The sequence below is a fragment of the Geotrypetes seraphini genome, chromosome 2 (genome assembly GCF_902459505.1).
Source record: "Geotrypetes seraphini chromosome 2, aGeoSer1.1, whole genome shotgun sequence".
In the NCBI taxonomy this organism is placed as follows: Eukaryota; Metazoa; Chordata; class Amphibia; order Gymnophiona; family Dermophiidae; genus Geotrypetes; species Geotrypetes seraphini.
The window spans coordinates 497,468,462-497,492,859 of NC_047085.1; the positions used below are offsets into that span (position 1 = coordinate 497,468,462).

Below are 24,398 nucleotides of genomic sequence, written 5' to 3' on the forward strand. Positions count from 1 at the left end.
GGGGGAGCCCGGGCCCCCTGTCAGCTCCAGGCCCCTGAATGCAGGACTGGTGGTACTGCTCTGATGGCGGCCCTGCCTTAGAGAGCCTACATGCTTCTCCCAGGCTTTCCTGAATTCAGATACAGTCTTAGTCATCACCAACTCCACCAGGAAGACGTTGCACAAATTTACCACCCCTTCCGTGCCATACTGGGACAAACCAAAGGTCCATTAAGCCCAATATTCTGTTTCCAACAGTGGCCAACCCAGGTGCCAAGTACCTAGCTAGATCCCCAGTAGTAAAACAGATTTTATGCTGCTTATCCTAGGAATAAGCAGTGGATTTCCCCAAACCATCTCAATAATGGCCTACGGACTTCCCTTTTAGGAAATTATCCAAACTTTTTATAAACCCTGCTAAGCTAACTGATTTCACCGTTCATATTTGTTTTGGTGCCTTGTATCTATTAGAATACACTGAAAGTTGGGCACTTAATTAGCGCCTAACTTTAGATACCATAGATAGAATTTCCCAGTTAGCTTCTAAATACCAACTTGCATTTGTAAGTGCCAAAACTTAGGGGGAAGTTATCAACTTGGACTATCATTAAGATGTGTTATTTTACTGTTAGCATTAGCAATGTGGTCCTACTGCATAAAAACAATATGAGTTAGTGCAGTGGTTTCCAAATTTTTCAGTTCAAGGCACTCTTAGTGTGTCTGTAATTTTTTTCAAGGCGCCTATAAGAAATACCTAACAGTTCCCTCCCCTCTCACTCCATGGTCTGGCATCTCTTTCCTCCCTCCCCACAATCTGGTATTTCTGTTCTCTCCTTCTCTTCCCTTCTTTCCCTCCCCTAGCCTTCCCCCTACCATGGTCTGGCATCAATCTCCTATCCTTCCCTTTTCTCCCTCCCTCCTCTCCAAACCAGTATCTCTCTCCTTCCTCCCCCTCCCCCCATGGTCTGCCCTCTTGCCTGTCTTGGCGCAGGACCAGGCAGCAAGAGCAAAGGTCGTGCTCCTGCGTCACGCCGCTCTTCTACCAAAGCTATCCATCCATCAGGAGAGTGCGCTGGATCACCACAACTTTAAAAAGGTACCAGATGGGGGGAAGGTGTATTTGCTCCATAAGACACACCCACTTTTCCACTCCCTTTTTGGGGGTGGAAAAAGTACGTCTTATGGAGCGAAAAATACGGTAGTTACAGTCTTCTCATTCCCTTCAGTCAAAGGATGTAAATATAAGACATACCACCATCTTCTAGCTTATCAAGCAGCTTCTTGGGATAAAGATGTAAATTCCCTGATCTCTAATGCTGGGTCATATCAACAGTTTAGGAAACACTTAAAAACCTATATGTTCACCACATTTTTAGGTAACTGAATGTATCCATCTTGAATGTCTCCCTACTTTTGTAAACCGCATGTATCATTACTGTTATGCGGTACAGAAGAAGACTTTTTTGTTATGTTAGGATATTAAAAAGGGTCCTAAGGAACTGTAGGGTGTTCCCACTATTCTTATTTTTCTTGAAATGCCATTTCAGGCGTTTCCACTTTCTCTTGATTTGGGCTTGATTCTTTAATTTTAAAAAAATATTATTTTGTTTGTATGTCTATTTTTGACTTGATTTTGATTTTCTTTTGTGGTACACATTTGTGCATGTATATTTCAACAAAAAATTGATTTTTTTTCCCCCTTGGACCAGACACATAAATGTATATGTATTTTTATCTCTAGTTACACTGCTATGTTTCTGAAAAAGGATTATAAAGGGAACATTTTTACAGATTATGGAAGCTAAAGTAATCCATTTTATGATTCTTTTCTCTCTTTTTTTTTTGTATTTTCTGTCCCAGGAATGCCCTCCCCCCCTCCCTTCTTCTGATTCAGCAATATTTCTTACTGCTTTATTCATACAAGGTTAAACAAATTCTCTCTAATGAAATTATGGGCTCCTTTTACGAAGCCGCGCTAGTGGTTTAACGCGCGTAATAGCGTGCGCTGATTTGCCGGCCGTGCTAGCCGCCACCGCCTCCTCTTGAGCAGGCGGTAGTTTTTCGGCTAGCGCGGGGGTTAGCGTGCGCTAAAAAGGTGCGTGTGATAAAGCCGCTAACGCGGCTTCGTAAAAGGAGCCTTATGTGTTAATACTTTCTGTATTAGTTGCCATCTTTTATTAATATTTTATTCAGTTCTCACAACCATACTTTATTAATGAATCCCTGTGGTTATGTACGTATGTTACGTTACTCTTTTTCTTAAAGAGTATATGCGATCACCTTTATAATACCTTGCAATAATTAACACGGTTCATAGACATAATCGCGGAAGACAAAGGTGCGCGCCGACAACTGAGCGCAAGACAGAGGCGCGCGCCAAAGAAAATTACTGTTTTTAGGGGCTCCGACGGGGGTTTTTGTTGGGGAGCCCCCCCACTTTACTTAATACAGATCGCAGCGGCGTTGTGAGGGGCTTGGGGGGTTGTAGCCCCCCACATTTTACTGGAAACTTAACTTTTTCCCTAAAAACAGGGAAAAAGTGAAGTTTTCAGTAAAATGTGGGGGGTTACAACCCCCCAAGTCCCCCACAAGGCCCCCACAACGTGGCACGATCTGTATTAAGTAAAGTGGGGGGGTTCCCCCCCACGCCCCCTGTCGGAGTCCCTAAAAACAGTAATTTTCTTTGGCGCGCGCCTCCGCACTGCACTCAATTGTCTGCGCGCGCCTTTGTCCCGGCGAGCTTTTGACCTGACACCGATTAACACTATTAGAAATATATTAGAAATTTCATTTCTCACAGCACTATGTATATGATTTGGAAGGACATTTAAGGGCCGATTGCCTCTAAATTGATAAAGACCAAACACTGCATTCGCCAGACAACAGACAAAAATGGCTTTATTCTTCTACAGATAAGATAGGTACTAATACATTTTCATTTGGTTTAAACCTTAGAGTTTTTATTGAAAAGCAAGGGCGACGTTTTCTATTTCAATAGGCATATTGTGATCAGAAGAAGGTTCTTTAGCCAGGATGGTTAGCCCACCAAGTCTGTAACGATCAGAGATTGTACTCTGCACAGTTTCACATCGCTGCTGTTGCTGGCTCGTTCTCTCCTATAATAAATGCATAGCAGTAGCAATAAATTTTTAAAAAAAGAATACCCAAAACACAGAATAAGAGAAGTAAACTAATTGTTAAAATTTTTGTAATTTCTAGGTCATTTATTCTAATTGTCACTGTTTCAATTTTCTTTTGTAAACAGCATAGAATTCCTAAGGTACTGTGGTATATAAATATATTTTTAAGTTATGTTATTGACTGAGAACTCCGGAGACCAGGTTCACATTAGAGAATGACACAGGGGCAAATTTTTCCCCGTCCCCGTGGGAGCTCATTTTCCTGTCCCCTCCCGGCGAGTTCTTTTCCTGTCCCTGCCCCATTCCTGCAAGCTCCGTCCTCATCGGCACAAGCCTCAAACACTTAAAGATCATAAGGGTTCAAGACTTGTGCGGTTAAGTCAGAACTTACTGGAACGGGGCAGGGACAGCGACAAAAACTCACGGGGACAGGACGGGGAAAATTGAGATCCTGCGGGGACGGGGAAAAATTTGTCCCCCGTGTCGTTCTCTAGTTCACATATCAGTGCTGCCCCTTGACCTCTGGGGCAAGTCACTTAACTCTCCACTGCTTCAGGTCCAGGGGCCCCTTTTATCAAGCTGCGCTAGAAGTTTTTAGCATGAGCTAGTATGGCAAATGCTAATCTAATCTAATCTTCATTTTATATACCAAATCTACTCCCTAAGGAGCTCGACTCGGTTTATAGTTCGTTAAAAAATGAAACATAACAAGTAAAAACTATGGGATAAAAACAGAAATTGGTTAGATTAGATGGATGGAAAAAGTTAGAAAAAGTGTGTTGAATTGCTTAAAATTACCAATCGACAGCTAAAATCAAATTAACTATTGTGAAAACAACCAGGTTTTTAAACTTTTTCAAAATTGAAATAAATGATCTACCCCGTCTTAGAGAATCTGGAAGTCCATTCCAAATTCTCAACAATTTAAAAGTAAAAGTATTTCAGCAAATAATAACAAACTATTATTAATATTGACAGGGGTCGCCATGCAACAAATAACTCAAAATTGGAAGGATCATCCCAAATTAAATTATACATTTTGGTGGAATTCAGTCTGTCATATATACAAAATGGAAAAAACAATAACATTACAACAGGGAAATATTCATAATTTTAAGAAAATTTGGGAACCATTGACCCGCTATTCCAATGATCAGATTTCATAGCACATTAGTAGAGTGGGGAGGGGAATGTATATTATGTGGAAATAAGAAATGAAAAAAGGGGAGGGTTATATTTTATATGATAAGATGAATTATTTGTAATCACAATTTTCATGTATTAATTGAATATAATATGTACAATTCAAATATTGTAAGAATGCAAAAATCTATAAATTAAAAAAAAAATAAAAAAATAAAAGTAAAAGATTTACTAAGCTTCCCAGTGCATTTAATACCTTTCAGAGAAGGAAATGCTAATTTGTGAATTGTTGTAATTCTTGAATAGCAGGATCTAAAGGAATTCCCACTAAGGGGAATCAAAGAGTCAAATATTCCATAAAGGAGTTTGAAAACCACACATGCACACTTGAACTGTATCCTATGATGGACCGGAAGCCAATGAAGTTTTCTCAGCAATGGTCGTACTTTCTCTTTCCAAAAATAAGTTTGGCCGCTGTATTCTGTATTAACTGGAGACAATCTAAACTGCCCTGTTTAATACCCAAATAAATAGAATTGCAGTAGTCCAATTGGGCCAACACAGTGGATTGTACCAGTAATAAATAATGTTCCTGATAAAATAGTGACCTGACTTTCCTCAGCATGCACAAACTAAAGAAACATTTCTTTGCTAAGGAATTTATCTGGCCATTAAAAGTGAGAGAGGAATCCAGAATAATACCCAAAACTCTAGAAGTGAAGTCAAGTTGTAATATTAGTAGGGAGATTAACTAATCTAGGTCCGATCCAAAGCAGCTTAGTTTTTGATGCATTCCTGTGAGCATCGGAGCACTTACCTTCCGGCCCACGCTAAAAACCTCGAGCACAGCTTGATTAAAGGGGGGGAGGTTAAATTGTAAACCCTCTGGGGACAGAGAAATACCTACTGTACCTCGAGCTACCAGAAATGCATGAGCTAAATCCAAATCTATTCTTGCATCACTCATATTTATGGAACACTGTATGTGTGGCTAACTCCTTTCAAGTCAAAAACATAGATAGCCATATACTGATCTAACCTGCTCCCTTTCTCTTATCTTACCATGCTAAAGCCATGAATAAAACCTCCTGACTTTTTTCCTCTAAATTACTACTAAAATTTATATCTCTTTATTTATAACTAGTTGTTTAGCCCGTTACATTAACGGGTGCTAGCAGCCCTTCTCCCTTACTTTTACCTCCTCCCTGTCCAGCAGCAGCACCCCCCCTTCCCTGCTCCCCCCATATAGCAGTAGCCCTTCTCCTTTTATCTCCCCCTGTCCAGCAGCACCCCCCCATTCCCTGCTCCCCCTGTCCAGCAGTAGCTCTCCTCCTTTACGTCCTGCTCCCCCCCTGTCCAGCAGTAGCCCCAGGAAAAGAGTGAGGATCGCAGGACCAAAGCTTTTACTCCAATCCTCTTGATGCCTGACATCCAAGTAGGGGAAATCCACTCTCCCCACCTCCTTGCTCCTGCTGCACTTCCTCCTCGGCTATACACACGCGCACACACACTTACATACAGCTCTCCGGCTCCTCACGCCCCTCCTCCATCTTCCGCTTCTTCAGTGGGGGCCAACGTTTTCTTTATTTTCTTTTGTTTTCTTTTCGCGTGTTAGCTGTAGTGCCGTAGGAGCGCGTCTTGGTGCGGGCCAGGCTCTGGGAGAGCTCGCGCAGACCTCCATCACGGAAAAACAGCACTACCAGCCAACTTAGTCCCTTGCCGCCCCCTTCCCGCGGTCCCAACAAACGTCCTTACTCCAGCAGGGGCCGCAGCACTCTAAACACGGTGCTTCGCGGCCTGTTACTGCCCTGATTTGCTCTGCCTATGTTGGGCAGAGCAAATCAGGGCAGTAGCAGGCCGCGAAGCACCGTGTTTAGAGTGCTGCGGCCCCTGCTGGAGTAAGGACGTTTGTCGGGACCGCAGGGCGGGAAGAGAAGAGGAGCGGCGGCAAGGGACTAAGGGAGCCGAAGGTAGGGTCGGATGGGAGACTGAACAGGGGTTCGGGTGTGCCGGGAGAGGAACGAAGACGACGCCGACGACCGGCCAGAGAGAGATTCGCACGCATGTGCACTCCTACCTCAGGTGCCCTACATCTCACAGAAAACAGACGCACACATGTGGGAGTGCGTATGCTTGGCTTAGCGTTTTATTATATTAGATAATACTACCAAACACTTGGACGTCTTGCAGCAATAATCGAATGCTTTGCAAGGCGTCCTGGACAGAACTTAGACGTTTAGAGCTAGACCTATTGTAGAAGCATCTAAGTGCCACAAATGTGCCCAAACTGACCAGATGACCACTACGTGCATCAAGGTAAGACAACCCCGCACTCCCCCATTGCTCACTGACCCCCCTTCCATCAACCAAAAATGTACAGACCTGGCTCTAGAATAGCAGCATCTGGTAGGTGGAAAACCAGTAGAGCATCAGGTGTGTAGAGTTACCTGGTGGGTGGGCTAGTGCAGTGGTTCCCAACCCTGTCCTGGAGGACCACCAGGCCAGTCGGGTTTTCAGGATAGCCCTAATGAATATGCATGAGAAAGATCTGCACATAATGGCGGTGCCAGGCATGCAAATCTGCTCCATGCATATTCATTAGGGCTATCCTGAAAACCCGACTGGCCTGGTGGTTCTCCAGGACAGGGTTGGGAACCACTGGGCTAGTGAACCACAGAGAGGAGGATCTGGGCCCTTAAGCCACTCTAACCATAACATCTATGGTATTAAGTCCATCAAAAACCACCCAAACCTCACTATACTGCCATAGTAGTTGGAACCTAAGCACAGTAGCGGGCAAAGCTTTGGATTCTTGCCCAGAATTAGCTTAGAAGAAGAAGAAAAAAATGAAATTGAATCAGGTTGGGCAGACTGGATGGACCATTCGAGTCTTTATCTGCTGTCATCTAACATGTTACTATGTATATAGGTGCCACCTGCAGCCAAAAGAGCTATTGGGATGGTACACAGGTGGGTATAGTAGGTTTTGGGGGACTCACCATAAATTAGAAGGGGTTATGGTGAGATAGACATCTGACCCCCTTTATGTGAAGTTCATAGCAGTGTCCCACTGCTCTGTTGGGATATCTATGTGGCCAATCCATTCCTGTGATGGCCCCTCCCATATCCAAATGCTCTGAATTAAGACATTTTTGTACTTGAAAATGGCCAAAAAAGTTAGATTCCTAAAGGCCAAGATGTCCAAACAGGTCATGTAAAAAAAAAAAAAAAATTGGGGGGGGGATGTCTAGTAGTTTCGAAAATGGATGTTTCCTCACCCTGATGTTTGGACGGCTATCAGGATACATCCAAAGTCGGACTTAGACGCAGTATCGAAAATACCCCTCCACGCCGAAACTCCACCTCTTTCTACACCCACCTGTCTGGCTAACTACTAGTAGATATATTTAGCAGAGGGAGTTAATTGAATTGTGATCTGCCTAAAACTTGGGATAGTGCAGAATAGAATCTTTTTGAAATAAATAAAAAGAAAGAACGGTGGACATCACCTCAGGTAGAGCTGTTGGACCACAGTCTACAAACTTTACTGCTGGCTCGTCTTCTGAATTTTTATATCCAAAACAAGCAACGCAGTGCAATACCCGCTAAAATAGAGAGAGAAAAAAAAGTGCAGAAAATAATTTGTGATTACACATCCAGTCATAGAAATTAACATATATACAAATGATTCTTAAGGCTCTTGAGCAACGATTTCTGGATCACATCTGCTGAACTTCTTGGTTGAAATCTTAAATAAAAGAAAGAGCATTTAGGCCTTGATGAATAAGTCAGTCATTTTCCACAGAAATATAGAACAGAAGAAAATCCTCAGAGAAATCGGGTCTTTAATGTATGTTGATATGTTTGGAAGACTATGGAGCTCATATAAAAAAAAAAAAACCCACGTCCAAAAAGTGGCCTAAATCTGTACTTGGACGATCAAAAAGCCAGATCATCCAAGTACTGATAATCAAAGTTGGTTTTAGACATATCTAAAACCAGCTTAGGCATTTCCCCTGCCTCTAAATGCCTAGAGTGAAAAGAGGCGTTTTTAGAGGAGTGGAAAGGGCGGGAGGTAGGCCGACCTAGACTTAGTCATACAGCAAGTATAACCAAAACTTTTAACAGGTTGCCCAGTCGGAACTTATATGTTTTGACTTAAACGAAGTCAAAACAGGTATAACTTCCGAAAAGGGGCCACTGAGCTGATCGCGGCTGCCGTGATCAGCTCAGCAGCTGCAGCAACCTGCCAACCCCACACCGCAATGATCGCAGCAGGAGAGAAGGCTCATCTGTCTCCTGCCGCAATCGGCCCCCGAACTCCGACCCGCGGCAGGAGATATGGCCAATCTCTCCTGCCGCGGTTCATGGCAGTTCGGGGGAGCAATCGTGATCCACCCCCACCCCCGACACAATACCAGCAGGAGGGAGCCCAACCCATCCTGCCGAGGCGCAAGCCCCGCAACCCCCACCCCCCTAAAATACGGGCAGGAGGGATCCCAGGTTCTCCTGCCCATGGCAAACCCCCCACCTCCTGGAATAATTCTGCATACAATATAAAATCCAATGCTTAAACTTTGAAAAAAAAAAGAAGAGAGAGATATATCTTTTTGCCTATTTGCATGTGTGTTTGTGGGTGTATGTGACTGCAGGACAGCAGAACGAGGCTAATACAAATTGGGACCTGGTCATTTCAACTGGGGGCTCACTCAGGAGTGGAGATTTTTGGTGCCGGGTCTAAGTGAGTATCTGTTTTCTAGTGCTCACTGGTCTCTGCCCTCTTCCACACCCTTATTTGATTACTGAGGCTTTTGGCAAGTCTCTTGAGGTTTTTGACCCTTTGTGAGTTTATATTGGGCTTTTGGGAAGTCCATAGTGGTGGTTTTGGTAACCCCACAGATTACCTGTCCTTTTGGGAAGGACCGATTTAACTAATTACCTGTCCTTTTGGGAAGGACTGATCAAACTAATTCAAATCTGTACAGACTCGCCTGTTCTGCTGTTCTTGCATGTGTTTTTCTTTCTTTCTATCGCATTGTATATTACGGTGTCTTGTTTATAAGGTTACCACGCTGTGTTTTGTAATAGGGAAAGAAAGTTGTCATTGTACATTTGTATATATATTGTATATATCTATATTAGGGGAAAGAATAGGGTTGAGTCCAGATCTGGCTTGAGTTTCTTCTGTGAGACGTACCAGGGGCATGAAGCGAGAGGGAGTCCTTATTTGTGTTTCCATTGTCCTGCGAAGGGCGTGGCCAGAGACGGACGAAGCAAAAGATTTCTGTTGAATGCGGGGTAGCTCAAGGGGCCAGAAGGGGGGGGTAAAGCAGAAGTGAAAGACCTCCCCAGACAGCAATCCTCTGGAAAAGCCCTTAGAGAGGATCCTGCAGTGATAATGACAGTGTGTCCGGTATTAAGAGGAAAGATAAGAAGCAAATGATAAATATTGAGACTCCACCTAGCTTCTGGCCAAAGTTTAGTGCAGAGGAAAAAATTGGCTATGTCCAAAACAAAGGGGATTGCAAAGAGGTAAAAAAAAATCTGCCCATGAGACCCCTTAAACTATTTATCTCCTCCCTGTAAAACCCTCAGAGAGAGGGGATGTTAGGAGAAAATAATTTGAGATGGTGCCTTAAACAGAGATGGGAGGAGCTGAACGGATCATTCAGCATAGGAAGGGGGAGCAGTAAGCTGACATAGATAAGACTCAGGAAGAAATACAGCTTTAGTAGTTGCAGTGGCGTACCGCGGGGGGGGCGGTGCGCCCCGGGTGCCAGCCCTAAGGGGGTGTTCCCGGCCTTGCCGTTCAGTCCCCCGCCACCCCCGAAGGACCGCTCGCCCCACTGACCTTCCTGCACCACCTGTGAAGCAGCCCGCAGCAGGATCGCGAAGTCAGCGTCAGCGATCCCTGCGCCGCGATCCCGCCCCTCCTCTGACGTCAGAGGAGGGGCGGGACCGTGGCGCAGGAAGCAGCGCAGGGATCGCTGACACTGACTTCGCGATCCTGCTGCGGCTGCTTCATAGGTGGTGCGGGAGGCCAGGGGGGCGAGCGGTCCTTCGGGGTGGGGCGGGGCATCAGGCCTTCAGGGTGGGGCGGGTGGGCAGGCAAGCAGGCTTTCAAGGGTGAGGGGGTGACAGGCAGGCGAGCAGGCCTTCAAGGGGGGCAGGCAGGCCTTCAGGGGGGGTGTAGGCCTTTGGGGGGGTGCAGACCTTCAAGGGGGGGAACAGGCCTTCAAGGGGGGAAAGGCAGGCAGGTCTTCAAGGGGGGGACAGGCCTACAAGGGGGGGTGCAGGCCTTCAAGGGGGAGACAGGCCTTCAAGGGGGGGAAAGGCAGGCAGGCAGGCCTTAAAGGGGGGACAGGCCTACAAGGGGGGGGACAGGCCTACAAGGGGGGGGGACAGGCCTTCAAGGGGGGGACAGGCCTTCGGGGGGGGTGCAGACCTTCAAGGGAGTGCAGGCCTTGAGGGGGGGGTGCAGGCCTTCAAGGGGGTGCAGGCCTTCAAGGGGGGGAAAGGCAGGCAGGCAGGCCTTCAAGGGGGGGACAGGCCTACAAGGGGGGGAGAAGCTACAAGGGGGTGGGACAGGCCTTCAAGTGGGGGGACAGGCCTTCGGGGGGGTGCAGACCTTCAAGGGAGTACAGGCCTTCGAGGGGGGGTGCAGGCCTTCAAGGGGGGGAAAGGCAGGCAGGCAGGCCTTCAATGGGGGGACAGGCCTTCGGGGGGGGGTGCAGACCTTCAAGGGAGTGCAGGCCTTCGGGGGGGGGTGCAGGCCTTCAAGGGGGGGAAAGGCAGGCAGGCAGGCCTTCAAGGGGGGGACAGGCCTTCAAGTGGGGGACAGGCCTTCGGGGGGGTGCAGACCTTCAAGGGAGTGCAGGCCTTCGAGGGGGGGGTGCAGGCCTTCAAGGGGGTGCAGGCCTTCAAGGGGGGGAAAGGCAGGCAGGCAGGCCTTCAAGGGGGGGACAGGCCTTTGGGGGGGTGCAGACCTTCAAGGGAGTGCAGGCCTTTGGGGGGGGTGCAGGCCTTCAAGGGGGGGACAGGCCTACAAGGGGGGGGAGAAGCTACAAGGGGGTGGGACAGGCCTTCAAGTGGGGGACAGGCCTTCGGGGGGGTGCAGACCTTCAAGGGAGTGCAGGCCTTCGAGGGGGGGTGCAGGCCTTCAAGGGGGTGCAGGCCTTCAAGGGGGGACAGGCCTTCAAGGGGGGGAAAGGCAGGCAGGCAGGCCTTCAAGGGGGGGACAGGCCTACAAGGGGGGGGAGAAGCTACAAGGGGGTGGGACAGGCCTTCAAGTGGGGGACAGGCCTTCGGGGGGGTGCAGGCCTTCGGGGGGTGCAGACCTTCAAGGGGGGGACAGGCCTACAAGGGGATGGGACAGGCCTTCAAGGGGGGTGCAGGCCTTCAAGGGGGAACAGGCAGACCTTTAAGGGGGGACAGGCCTTTGGGGGGGACCATGATTTAGAAGTACACGGAGGGAAGGGGGTGTTCAAAGAGACGTGCATATGCCAAACTTTGGGGGGGGAAGAAATAATGGGTCTGAAAATAGAGGAGAGGGAGAGAGATGATGGACCATGTGATTTAGGGAGGGAAGGAACAGAAAGGGAGAGAAATTGGACACAAGGGATGGTGTGGAGGAGAGATAGAGATACTGGATAGGAGGGTAATTAGGAAAAGAAAGGGAGAGATGGTGGACTCTGGGATGGTGGGGAAGGAGGGAGAGATGCCGGATGAAAGGGAATTTAAGAAAAGGTGGATCTGTGGAGGGAGATGAAAAAAAGGAAAGATACCAGACTTCCTGGGAAGGGAAGGGAAATGGAAAGGGAGGACAGAGTTGGCAGATGGATGGTTAGCATGCAGAAAGAAGGAGACCCTGGCAAGCAAGTTTTCAGAAGAAAACCAGAGCCTTGGACCAACAAGATTTGAAATATAACCAGACAACAAAAGGTAGAAAAATTAATTTTATTTTCTGTTTTGTGATTATAATATGTCAGATTTGAAATGTGTATCCTGCCAGAGCTGGTGTTGGACTGCAAACGTGAGCTAGGATTTAACAGAGAGAGGAAAAGTCCTTTTTGTTTCTTTATTTTATTTACACCACAGCACCAGTGTGGTTAGGAGAAGCCAAAGGGGGTGAAAAAGCTATAAAACCCACCAGGAGTTTTGAAAAAAATCACCCAACTGGGCAGGAAAATCGAATTGAAAAACCAATTCAATAGGGCTGAATCGAATCAAAAATTTTTTTCCTGTATCTGGCAGCATTAGTTTGCGCTACTGTCTTAGACTTTAGGACCTGGGATTGGGGAGAGATGGCATCCTCAGTACTTTATAATGCAAGTGAAACGAGGATTTGGTCAGACTTTTGAAGGGTCTGCAGAAAAAAAATATTGTATAGGCCGGGGACATGAGACAGCAGGAAATGGGAACTTTTCTTCCTTCTATTTTTGTGAATGGAAAGGCTGAGGATGTCAGAGAGTTCAGTTAAAATATGTGCTTTATAAGAAAATATAATAATGTGTTTTATAAAGTTTATAGCATAGCTGGCCTACCCAGTGAGGTGTTCCTAGTGGTGATGGTGGCAGCGTGTCAATGTGTTGAGAGGAAGAGGTGGTCTGGGAAATTCTGCTAAGCAAACTCCGGGCCCATTTCCATCCCCCAGTTAATCCACTCCACTCAACTGGTTCACACACTGAGTGGGTCTTTGGGTATTGTTTTGGGATCTCTTCCAGTGGTTTATCTCCTTCTGGTCCAAGGAAGGAAACTTTGTTATCCTTAGCATTGACCTACAGAATATGTTTGTAACAGCGCTGCTTGTGTGGCATTAGGCTATGTAGTGATCGAGAGAAAAAAACAGACCTTTGCACATTTTTGCACTATATGGTGGGTGTATGAGGAGATTCACATTTCCTGCACAGCTAAGTCCATGTGAAGTTACCTTGTGCTGTATTTGACATCTAGCAAGGTCTCTGTTTGAAAGGAAAGATCTAAACTTAAAAATGAAGTGGCCAGAAGTTATGGTAAAAGCAGATAGTGTAGCTGGTTTTAAGAAAGATTTGGACAAATTCCTGGAGGAAAAGTCCATAATCTGTTATTAAGACATGGGGGAAGTGTCTGCTTGCCCTGGATCGGTAGCATGGAATGTTGCTACTCTTTGGGTTTTGACCAGGTATTAGTGTCCTGGATTGGCTACCCTGAGAATGGGCTACTGGGCATGATGGACCATTGGTCTGACCCAGTTAGGCTATTCTTATGTTATGTTCTCATCTGTAGGGGCCTTTGTTTTCACTTTTTATTTTAATGTATTTTTTTTCTGGGAACTTATCAGTGTTTTTTTATAATGGGAACAAAAATGGAAGAGAATTAATGTGTATGGGATGAGGGGGTAACTAATTTCTTCAGCTAAATAATTCAATCCACTTCAAACAGACATAGGAGAACTCACGCACCATTCACACACCCTCCAACCAAAAACGTCAAAAGAAAAAAACTGTTCGACAACCAACTAGCCATTCAAGCTGCAACACTCGACCCCCAACTCTACAACCAATTGACATCGACCACAGACTGCAAAACCTTCAAAAAGAAATAAAAACCCTTCTATTCAAAAAACACATAAAACCGAACTAACACAATCAGAACTGTCCCAAGCATCACCTGCAACTACTCCATATGTACTTCTGATGTCATGACAATTCAGACATAATTTATGTTATGTTATGTTTGGAATATAAGAAAATTTTCACTGCCTGTTTCTATTCTGACCATTTATTCTGTTTCATGGTCATTACAAAAAATATTTTTTTACATAGGGGGGGGTGTCAAAAAATGGTGGGCCCTGGGTGCCACATACCCTAGGTACGCCACTGAGTAGTTGAGCTAATACGAACAGACTTTCTTAAAGCAAGTGATGCTTTGGAATTCAATAATTTTTACCAGTGCTTAGGGACCATTTTGCATATTTGAAAGGAGATTGTCAATTTTTTTGTTTGTTTGTTTGTGTTGTGCCTAGCAAAAAGGAACTGGGAATTATTAGCAAATGCTGCTTTGATGCAGTGGCACAATGCCAATTTGCCAGTCCTTATTTTAACAATTTATATTTAGAGGACCTGTTCTTATGTTTCTTTATTCTAACTGTGGTATGCACACCGTATTTGTAGGGGATTTTCTATTTTCCCTCCACCCCTATGGCCAGCATTTTTTGGCTGTTCCTCTTTTTCTTTTATAAGAGAGGGGGCTTACAGCTTTTAATCATGAGATGTAACATCTCAGCCCTGCCAATTATGGCAGGATTGCAGAAGACAATACAATACAATGCAATCTTTATTTGCGTAATTATGGAGAATCGATATTAAATGAGTTTGAATAAGAAAAAAAACTAACAAGCAAAACCCAACACTGTGTGATAACTTAGCTAGGTAGACCTGTGGTTGTAGGAACCAAGAACTAGTTTTCTGTTCTACATGAACAATTTATGTATTAATAGTTTTAGGATATCTTTTGGCTTTAGGAGACATTAGAATTCTTTTATAAAGCTGTGGGTGTGTGACTTTTGCTAGCACCAATTTAAGATGGCAGAAATACTGTGTACCGTAATGTATGTTTTTATTTAGATTAGATTTTGATGTGACAGGAAAAACGAACACTATTGCCTGAATATAAAAAAATAATCTAAGAATAGAATTATTGCCAAAAGTTACAGCACTTTGCACATTTTGAAGTTTGAAGAGAAATAGGAGCCAAGCACATTGTTCTTAGTTTATGGTTTTAGGAATTGCAATGTATTTTTGCCTAAAATTAAAAAATAAGGTCTGCTCATTAGTTCTGAATTGGTTCAGGCTTTACAGAGTCATGCTTGGACTGGATTAACTCTCCTAATCTTATGGTTTAGCGACATTTAGATAAATTCAAAGGAGCCTTAAAAAAAAAAGTCAAAGGCTTAGTATATGGAACTTAATCGAGTTTTTAACTTGGAAACTTGGTCAAAGAAAGCACTGGGGAAACAAGACAAGATACAGAGAAAGAGAAAGAGAAATTGGTGATGTGGCTGATGTGAATTTGGATTAGCAAAGATGCATGATAGTTGACGAAAGTTGCAGACAGGATAGTGTACGTTGCTAAAAAGGGATGTGTCACGTGTTTGAAAGTATGTGCATGTATTATGTCCTTATTATAAGGGATATTCTGGTTGGAATAGGCAGGTGTGAGTAAAGTTCCAAGTTTTTTTTGTTTAGGTAAGCTCTTTGGGGTAGGAACTGTATAAAGCAACTATGAATTGACACTAACTCATATGTTCTAGTGGAAAGTGCAATTTACTACTTTAATCTGTTAAGCCCAGTGTTTCATTTTTTTGTTTTGTTTTACAATACACAGTACAAGTCTCTTTTACAGGTCTGTGAGATGCAGCTTGTTGGCAACTGATTTACCACCGGTATCTGGCATGGGGCATTTCCCCTATCACTTTTCTTTTTTCTTAACAGTGGGTATGTGTTTCCTTATGATGATGATGTGAAGGCAAGCAGTTGGAATACATACATAGCTATCATGAATCAGTTTTGACACAAAGAATATTTTGCTGAACTGAAACAAAAAAACAGGAAGAAAAAGTGCTTCAAGTAACCTTGAAATGACCTTGCACTTTAAGATTTAAAATGTTTCTTTTTCCTCTTAGCATTGACACTGCAATACTTCATACTACCTCTGTACCTAACCCTGAACACTATATCTTGCTTTACCTAGTAAGATCTGCCTATTTCTGTAGATTGAAGCCAGTTGTGTCCCTGATTGCATTATCTTTTATGACTGTGTGACTTGACTGACGACATGCCCTATGCCTGACAATGGAGCCCATTGACACTATTTTTTTTGTTTTCTCTTACAGACGTTAGACTCTAGACCAGTTGATTATGCCTTTTCTGATTATTGATTGTTGTGCCATGTGTTCTCAGGAAATTTACTTTGCTCATGTGTGCACACAAATATACCTGGTTCTATGATGCTGTTTTTCTTCTTCCTTGCTAAAGAGGAATTCGCCGAATTCCTTACCCTATCCACCCTAAAAGGATCATACAACCTGCTCCTGGGAGACATAAACGCACATCTAGAGCAACAGACAAAACCAGAAATAAACGAAATCGCCAACTTCCTAACATCACTAGACTTCCCAAACCCAGACACAGAAATAACCCATGAAAAAGGACACAAACTGGACCTAATCACCTTCTCCCACAAAGAAACAATAGATCCCAAAATACAATACTACCCAGGACCCTGGGAAAAATGCATCTGGTCAGACCACTTCATCGGCAAATTCAATCTACACTGGCAAAAACAGAACACACAACAAAAACACAAAAACGTCAACATGAACACAATAACCAGCCGGGGCATTATTAACCCAACAGAATTCTGGTCCCACTATGAATTACACCCCATAACCAACGAAAGTCAGGAGTTCCCAACAAGATGGGAAACTTACAGCAAAGAACTCCTAGACCAAATAGCACCATATAAAACATACAAAAAGAAAAATAGACCACCAAATGAATGGTTTGACTGTGAACTACTAACCACCAAACAGGAACTAAGAAAATTGGAGAGAATCTGGCAAAAAACAAACAATGAGTCAGACAAGACAAACTGGAAACAAAAAATGAATACATACAAAAATTTAATCAAAGAAAAACGCACTAAGCACTATGCAAAAAAAATTGGTACCTCAAAAATAAACAGCAAAGAATTGTTCAAACTAGTAAAAACAATAACCGATACAACACAAATACTGAAAAAGGACAATGAACCCACCCCATCAGCACAAACCCTAGCCAACTTCTTTCAAAATAAAATTGCTGACTTAAGAACAACTCTACCCACTACCATAACAACTGCCCTTCAATACCTCGAACCTCACGACCAAGACACCAGAGTAGACATGATATGGGACCACCTCGAATACCCAAACTGGCATCAGTTCCTAAACCTATTCAACAAGTACACCAAATCTAACTGTCTGCTTGATACATGTCCCCCTAAAATCATGACAGTCGCCCCTCCAGAATTTAAAAAGGAACTATTTGAATGGATAACATCCGCCCTCACAAGCGGAACACTAAACAAAAAAATGGGACACATACTAATCACTCCAATCCCTAAAGATCAGAAAGCCTCTTCAGCACTAACATCCAATTTCAGACCCATAGCAAGCATTCCCCTTTTCACAAAGCTACAGGAAGGATTGGTCAACCTTCAACTAGTCAACTACCTAGACAAATTTAACATCCTTAGTGAACACCAATCAGGATTCAGGAAAGGATACAACACAGAATCTGTCTTAGCCTCCTTACTAAACCACCTTTATGATCTCTTTAGCAAAGGAAAAAGCGCACTAATTCTTCAATTAGACCTTAGCAGCGCATTCGACCTGGTAGATCATGAAATCATGCTACTGTGCCTTGAAGTGATGGGAATTACTGGAAAGGCAAAGAAATGGTTCCAAGAATTCCTAATAAACAGATCCTACCGAGTAATCAGCAATGGAAATTACTCCAAACCATGGAAAAACCCATCAGGCGTACCTCAAGGTTCCCCCCTATCGCCCACCCTCTTCAATATCTATATCGCCTCCTTAGGTCACCTCCTACAAAAACTAAACCTAATACACTACATTTACGCAGACGACATATCCATTCTAGTCCCCCTAAATGACATCACAAAAGAAATAGTAGACAACCTCTCAAACGTAATGACTGAAATCGATAAATGGACCACCAATTTCAAACTAAAACTAAACGCAGAAAAAACAAAAGTCTTTCTGGCTAGTCCTAATGACAAAATCACGAAAACATTGATAAAAATAAACAATCACGAATACCCAATTTCCAAAAACATAAAAATACTTGGTATCACCCTAGACACTCATCTAACTATGACTGACCACACAAACTCACTAGTGAAAAAATGTTTTTACACGCTATGGAAACTAAGGACCATAAAAAAATACTTTGACCCGACGTCATTCAGGTTGCTAGTACAGGCGCTGATCCTATCCATTCTTGACTACTGCAACATCATCTACCTGGGCATCCCACAAAAAACAATAAAAAAACTGAGATTAATACAAAACACCGCCGTTCGACTAATTTTCGGACTAAGAAAAAACGACCACATCAGCCCCTACTATAAAAAACTACATTGGCTTCCAATTGAAGCGCGAATACTATTCAAATTTGCTTGCACCTGTTTCAAGCAAGCCTGGGGAATAGCACCCTCATATCTACAAACTCACTTCATCCTACACAACCCCACACGAGCGACCAGAAACAAAAATATCTTTGCATACCCAAAGATCACTGGCTGCAGATACAAATCATTTCTGGATAGAACCTTTAAGTTCCAAGCGAACAGACAGCAAGTTTGGCTGAAAAACTACATAAATAAACCTAATCAGTCTTACAGTGCATTCCGCAAATCGATCAAAACCGCCTTATTCGCAAAATTCACGGGCTAAAACGGTCCCCCCCTTCAATAGGACTCCCTCACTGTAAACGCCTTTCTTTCTCTAAAGATGCCCCTCACATATTCAGATATTCGCTTTCCATAGAACTCCAACTCAATGGAAGTTCTAAAGAAATACTCAGATATTCATTACCTATTGAACTCCAAACTATACGTAACTTTCCCTTCTACAATATTGTATTATATTTAGACTCATTGTAGGATACTGTATTTAGACTTATGTATAGTATTATATTCAGACTTATGTATTGTATTGTATTCAGACTTATGTATTGTATTGTGTTCAGATTTTTGTATTATATTGTAGTTAGACTCGTACTATATGGAACTGTATTGTATACAAAATCTTTGTATTGTATTGTATTGTATGTTGACTTATTGTACTGTATTGAGACCTCTTGTTATTCGCTGATTGTCCAGCCTTCTTACACTGTAAACCGCCTAGAAGTCGATTGACTATGGCGGTATAGAAAAATAAAGTTATTATTATTATTTGTATAATTGTGTTTATTTGCAGATTTAAGTTCAGCCCTGACTCCTTGATGGATGAAAGCAAGTTTAAGGCCTACTGGAGCTATATGTTTGTTTATGCCATGTAATCTCTGTGTTGTCTGTCTGTTTGGTTTGTAGGGTACCCCGGAATAAAATACCAGTGGCCATTTTTTTAGTTTTTTATCCCCATTTTTTTTTTTTTTTGCACTTTTGTTGTTTCTTATCTAAATTGCACAATATCTTTTTCAGTTCTTGTTTTCATGGCCTGAGCACTGCTTAGTTAGGGGTTATATTATTAAGACAAAGGTTCTATACAGTGTTTATTCCATGGTGCCCACTATATATGCTCAATTTACACTTTCTGACATTTTTTTTTTTCCTTTTTTGTGTGCCCTATACTGAGTATATCCTTATGGTCTCTCTTGAATGCCTTACTAGTTGTGCGCAACCCACACCAACTTATTACCCTGTCCTCCGAGTATGGACCTTACCAGTTTAAAGAGACTGATACCCCTACAACACCACATCCTGACCTTTTAATTTCTTGGATAGGAACTGTTTACAAGTGTTTGAGTGTAACTGGCAGCTTGTAGTTTATCGCAACCCACACCTGGTGCCTTTAACAGATGCTGAGGGCCCCCTCATTACCCTCCTTGCCCAGTGCCTTTGTATTTTGATGCATGCATGGTATTTGATGTTGCTTATGGTCATGGTACTGCCCCTCATACTGTTCCTCAATTGGCAGCATTATTATCTCAAATGTGTTCTATAGCTTAATGCCTTTCAAGCAATGCCCCTATGAGGACATCTTCACTCATGGAGGAGCCTGTCCTTTATGGGAATGTGTCTCGTGTGCTATTTTCTGTTATGTTTCCTCTGTTTTTCTGCATATATGAAAGTAGATTTTGTTTTTCCTGTCACAACTAGGACAGTTTGCTGAATCTATAGACCAGACTCTTAATGTCAGCAATTGTTTTGTCTGTGGTGGGACCAGTATGGGAGAACAGTGGCCATGAACACAGCTGGATATGCTAGACCTGCCTTCACAGAACCTCTCTTTCACATCAGCCCCACGACTTCCACTGTGGGCCTTGCGGACTTCCATTATTGCATCTTCAATTTACCAGGACCTCCTCTTCAGCACCTGCTCCATGGAACTTCCTATGCCTGATGGCCAGTTCCTGATGGTTGATATTGGCTCTGTGGCCTGTTTGCTTACCCTTGGCTGCCTGCTCACCGGACTGGTACATGTATACTTGGATCCACCCAGCTCCTTTTTGCTACTGCTGGCCGACGGCGAACGCCTGGGAGCCCCTGTGTTCGACACTAGGGGTCGCCAAAAAGCGGTTAGCACTCTCCACCCCATACAGATTGGAAAAATGGGGTGACAACTGGCCTGCTGAACGGATCACTGCTGCTTATGGACCTGCTACGTGGGCCAAAGATGGCTCCTGGAGTTGTCGGACCCCAATCTACCTGCTCAACTGCATACTTCACTTGCAGGCTGTTCTTGAACTTTTGCACTGCCATGTACCAGAATCTCCTGTCTCTAGATCACTTGCTGGCTGCAGAAGGTGGCGTCTGTAGCAAGTTCCACCTTTCTAACTACTGCCTTGACCTTGATGATGATGGTACCGTGCTCGAGGAAGATGTGGACCGCATCACCACACTGGCTCATGTTCCTCTCCAAACCTGGCGTGGCCTCCCTGCTGACAGACTCTTTCGCTCTTGACTGCCTGCCTTGTCTGGTTCCTGTGATTCCATGATATTGTCAACTCTGCTGTTCATCGCTCTACTGTAGCCCTGGCTAATACCAACCAGTCCCTACCACAGACCCCCGACCTTCCCGGAAGCTTTGATCCCCATGTCTATATTGCTGCTCTTGGTATCCCAAGAAGAGTTAAACACCTTCTTATTGAAATATATAAATCATAGGACATATCTGGAATATCTCTCCCTCCAAGCTCATGCTGTGCACTTAAGACGTCATTTTCATGATGTAAGAGGGGATTGTAGGGGCATATATTCTTTGTAAGTTTTTCTATTCCTGCTTGTGTAACAGGAACTGCTGATTTATCATTTTGCCAAGAAAAAAAAACCACAAGGCCTTTTCTTTTTGTGTTCTGAGCTCTGTGTCCCCATTTTGTTCTGTAGTTAACTTGTTTTAATAAGAAACATTTGTTGCAAAAGAAACATTGCTAGACCTTAGACAGGACAGAATTATATGCCATAATGGAAACTTCCCATTATTTCCCCCTCCCCTTATGTTTGCTACCTTTTTCTAGTTGCTTTAATGTATCCTGTTACCATATATGGTCTTTCCTACAGTCATATGCTAAAAAAACTGACCCATGTGAAATGCTATAAAAGGTGTATGCAGTACTCTGAATAAAGAAGAAGAGAGAGAGACATATTTTTGCCTATTTGCATGTGTGTTTGTGTGTGTATGTGACAGCAGAATGAGTCACTTACCCCGTTCACTTTATGCCGACATCTGGCTGGCTGGTAGTTCCTTTTATTGCAATTTGTCTGTTTTATGGTGTAGGTGACTTTGATGAACTTCCCAGTGTTTAAGTCCTGCAGGAGAAAGAGTTGGGCTCTAGTAACATACAGTAAAAACTGAGAAGATAAATGATGCTATTATTCTATGTGATTCTTGTAATATTGCACAATGTTTAACAATTAAATTCTGCCATTATAACTCTAACATTTCTTCTAGAAATAAAAGGAGTAATTCTATAAATTGGTGCATAGAGGTAGGCACCACAATAGGGCATGGTTAGCGGCAATTCTAAAATGGCTTCCGGGCGCACCTAAGCCATTATGGAAACATTAACATAGCCAGACTGGTTATTTTGGGTGGGCCCACAGTTATTTTGGATGGGCCTTGAAAACCACCCCCTTTATGTTGCATCTCTTTCCCTCTCTTCTGCTTCCAGACCCGGTATTCGCTCCCTCCCCCTCCTGTGACTCAGCAACTCCTTTTCCTTGTGTACCTCACCATGTTTGCAATTGGCAGCAGCAATGCACCTTTGCTTCCTACGCCGGTCTCTCTCTGCCACATCCTGCCCTCACTGATGTCACTTCCTGTTTCCTCTGGTGAAATGCAACAGAGCCTGCAGAGACCAGCGCAGGCAGCAAAGGTGCGTTGCTGCTGCTGCTCGTGAACGTGGTACGGTAGATCACTTTACACTAGTACACCATAACAGTGACGTAGCTACAGGTGGTGCTAAATTTGTCCATTAGTGTGCAGAACATGCTCTGATGCTGCACCGACGCTCATAGGAATTCTATGAGCGTTGGAGCAGCGTCAGAAAGCATTTAGCACTCTGGGTCACGGTAGAAACCTCTACCGCAGCTTAGTAAAAGGGGGGGGGGGGGGTAAGAAACAAACTATCACAAAATACTTTAACACATTTTGTGATAGATCTTTTTCTCCCATGTTAAGCGCATGTTAGCGCTTCACACGTTTAGTAAAAGGTCCCATTCATTAATTACAGTTATTGCGCTCTACAGATCCCAAAAGGGGACGGGTGATATGGAGTGGCTTAAACGATGTAGGCTTGATCAAATTTTAGCCATTTTGTCAAAAAATGAAAAATTATAGTGGGGGTGGGTGTAACAGGACCAAAAAATTCCCTTTTACTAATAGTGTCTGCACAAGCTTAAAAGGCAGTGGCAACTGTATATATGGGGAGATACTTGCTGATCATTGATAGGAGAAAGAATTTGCTTTTGATCATTATCACACAGTGGTAGTCAGCAATTTCTAAAGTGCCGGCCAGGGCAATGACCAGATAACCAATTCTGGTTGGGCCTGGACCCCAGTTGGGTATGCAGATGATCCCATCTCTCCCTCTCCCGCTCAGGCAAGGCGATCCCTCTCTCCCCACCCCCCAAATTCCTCCACTGCCTATCTTTCAAAGAGCCAAACTTCACCAGCAGCAAGCAGTGTGACTGATACATAGTGCTCCTGCTGGCCCCACAGCCTTCCATCTGATGCCACTTCCTGTTTCCACAAAGGCGAAGTGCTTCAGAAGGAAAGCAGTGGGGCCGGCGCGAGCAGCATGCATCAGTCACACTGCTCACTGCTGGTGAAGATCGGACCTTTAAAGGTACGCTGGAGGAGAGGTTTGGGGAGTTTGTAGCTGGTGAAGTTTGGGGATCCCCACCAGCTACGTCATTGATGTGCTGCTACTGGGTGGGCCTGGGCCTGAATTTAACTCAGATATTCAGTACTGGGCTTAATCTGTATATTGTCCAGCTGCCATAACTTGTCCTGGTATGGCCAATATTCAGTGCTTGTTCTATCCAAGCAAGATGGACTTCTACTGTATTTGTGCATTCCTACATGCCTGGATAGTTATTTGGGCACCTGAACTAAATATCGGTAATGCTCGGATAACTGCCAGGTCTGCCCCAACTCCATCTCTGGACCATCCCGGCACTAGCTGGATGGTGCCATGGTAGTCTGCTCAGATGTTCAGTGGTTCCATGCAGGAATTTTCTCTGGAATACCTGTGGTTTAGCCAAAATGACCCCCAGAGAAGCCTGTAAGGTCCAGTGCTAGTTGAGATCTCTTTCAGAAAGTGCGTTATAGAGGTAAAGTGTTCATAGAAACCTTTCCTGGCCGATATTCAAAATGATTTAACTAGCTCGATAAGGCTGCCAACCAGTTAAATCAATTATTTGTGGCTCTCTGGTCATTTTCAGTGGCACTTAACCCATTATCTTCACTGAAAATGAACAGTTAGTTCCAAATTAAAAAAATGGCTAGCTTATGAGCATTCCTTGGGTGGATTCGGCTACGTGCTGATATTACCACTACTGCTACCAATCATTTCTGTAGTGCTATTAGACATACGCAGCGCTATACGTCAAAGCACAGAAGAGACAGACCCTGCTCCAAAGAGCTTACAATCTAGTCATAACAGACAAACTGGACAAGAAGGTGCATCAGTACACTGTGCTCAGGTGGGGGGGAATTACAAAGAGACAGATATTGGTGATTAGAAGGTGGGTTGGAGTTTGGCATTAAAAGCAGCTTCAAAGAAGTGAGCTTTGAGTCTGGATTTGAATTCTGCCAGAGACGGAGCTTGACATGGAACGCGCTACCGGAAGATGTGATAAGCAGGAGCA

At 43.9% G+C, this 24,398-nt stretch overlaps 1 protein-coding gene across 3 annotated transcripts in view; it reads right to left on the reverse strand.

Moving 5' to 3' along the window:
* Nucleotides 1-2,850: 2,850 nt before the first annotated feature.
* Nucleotides 2,851-24,398, reverse strand: part of LOC117354450 (retinoic acid receptor responder protein 2-like) — a 47,498-nt gene continuing 25,950 nt past the window's right edge. For all 3 annotated transcript variants that reach the window (XM_033932027.1, XM_033932025.1, XM_033932026.1), the window contains exons 2-4: nt 21,732-21,836; nt 7,772-7,867; nt 2,851-3,095 (exon numbers count right to left, since the gene is read on the reverse strand). In XM_033932027.1, the coding sequence (XP_033787918.1) occupies nt 2,940-3,095; nt 7,772-7,867; nt 21,732-21,836 (357 nt within the window). In that variant the 3' untranslated portion in view covers nt 2,851-2,939. The remainder of the gene's footprint in view (nt 3,096-7,771; nt 7,868-21,731; nt 21,837-24,398) is intronic.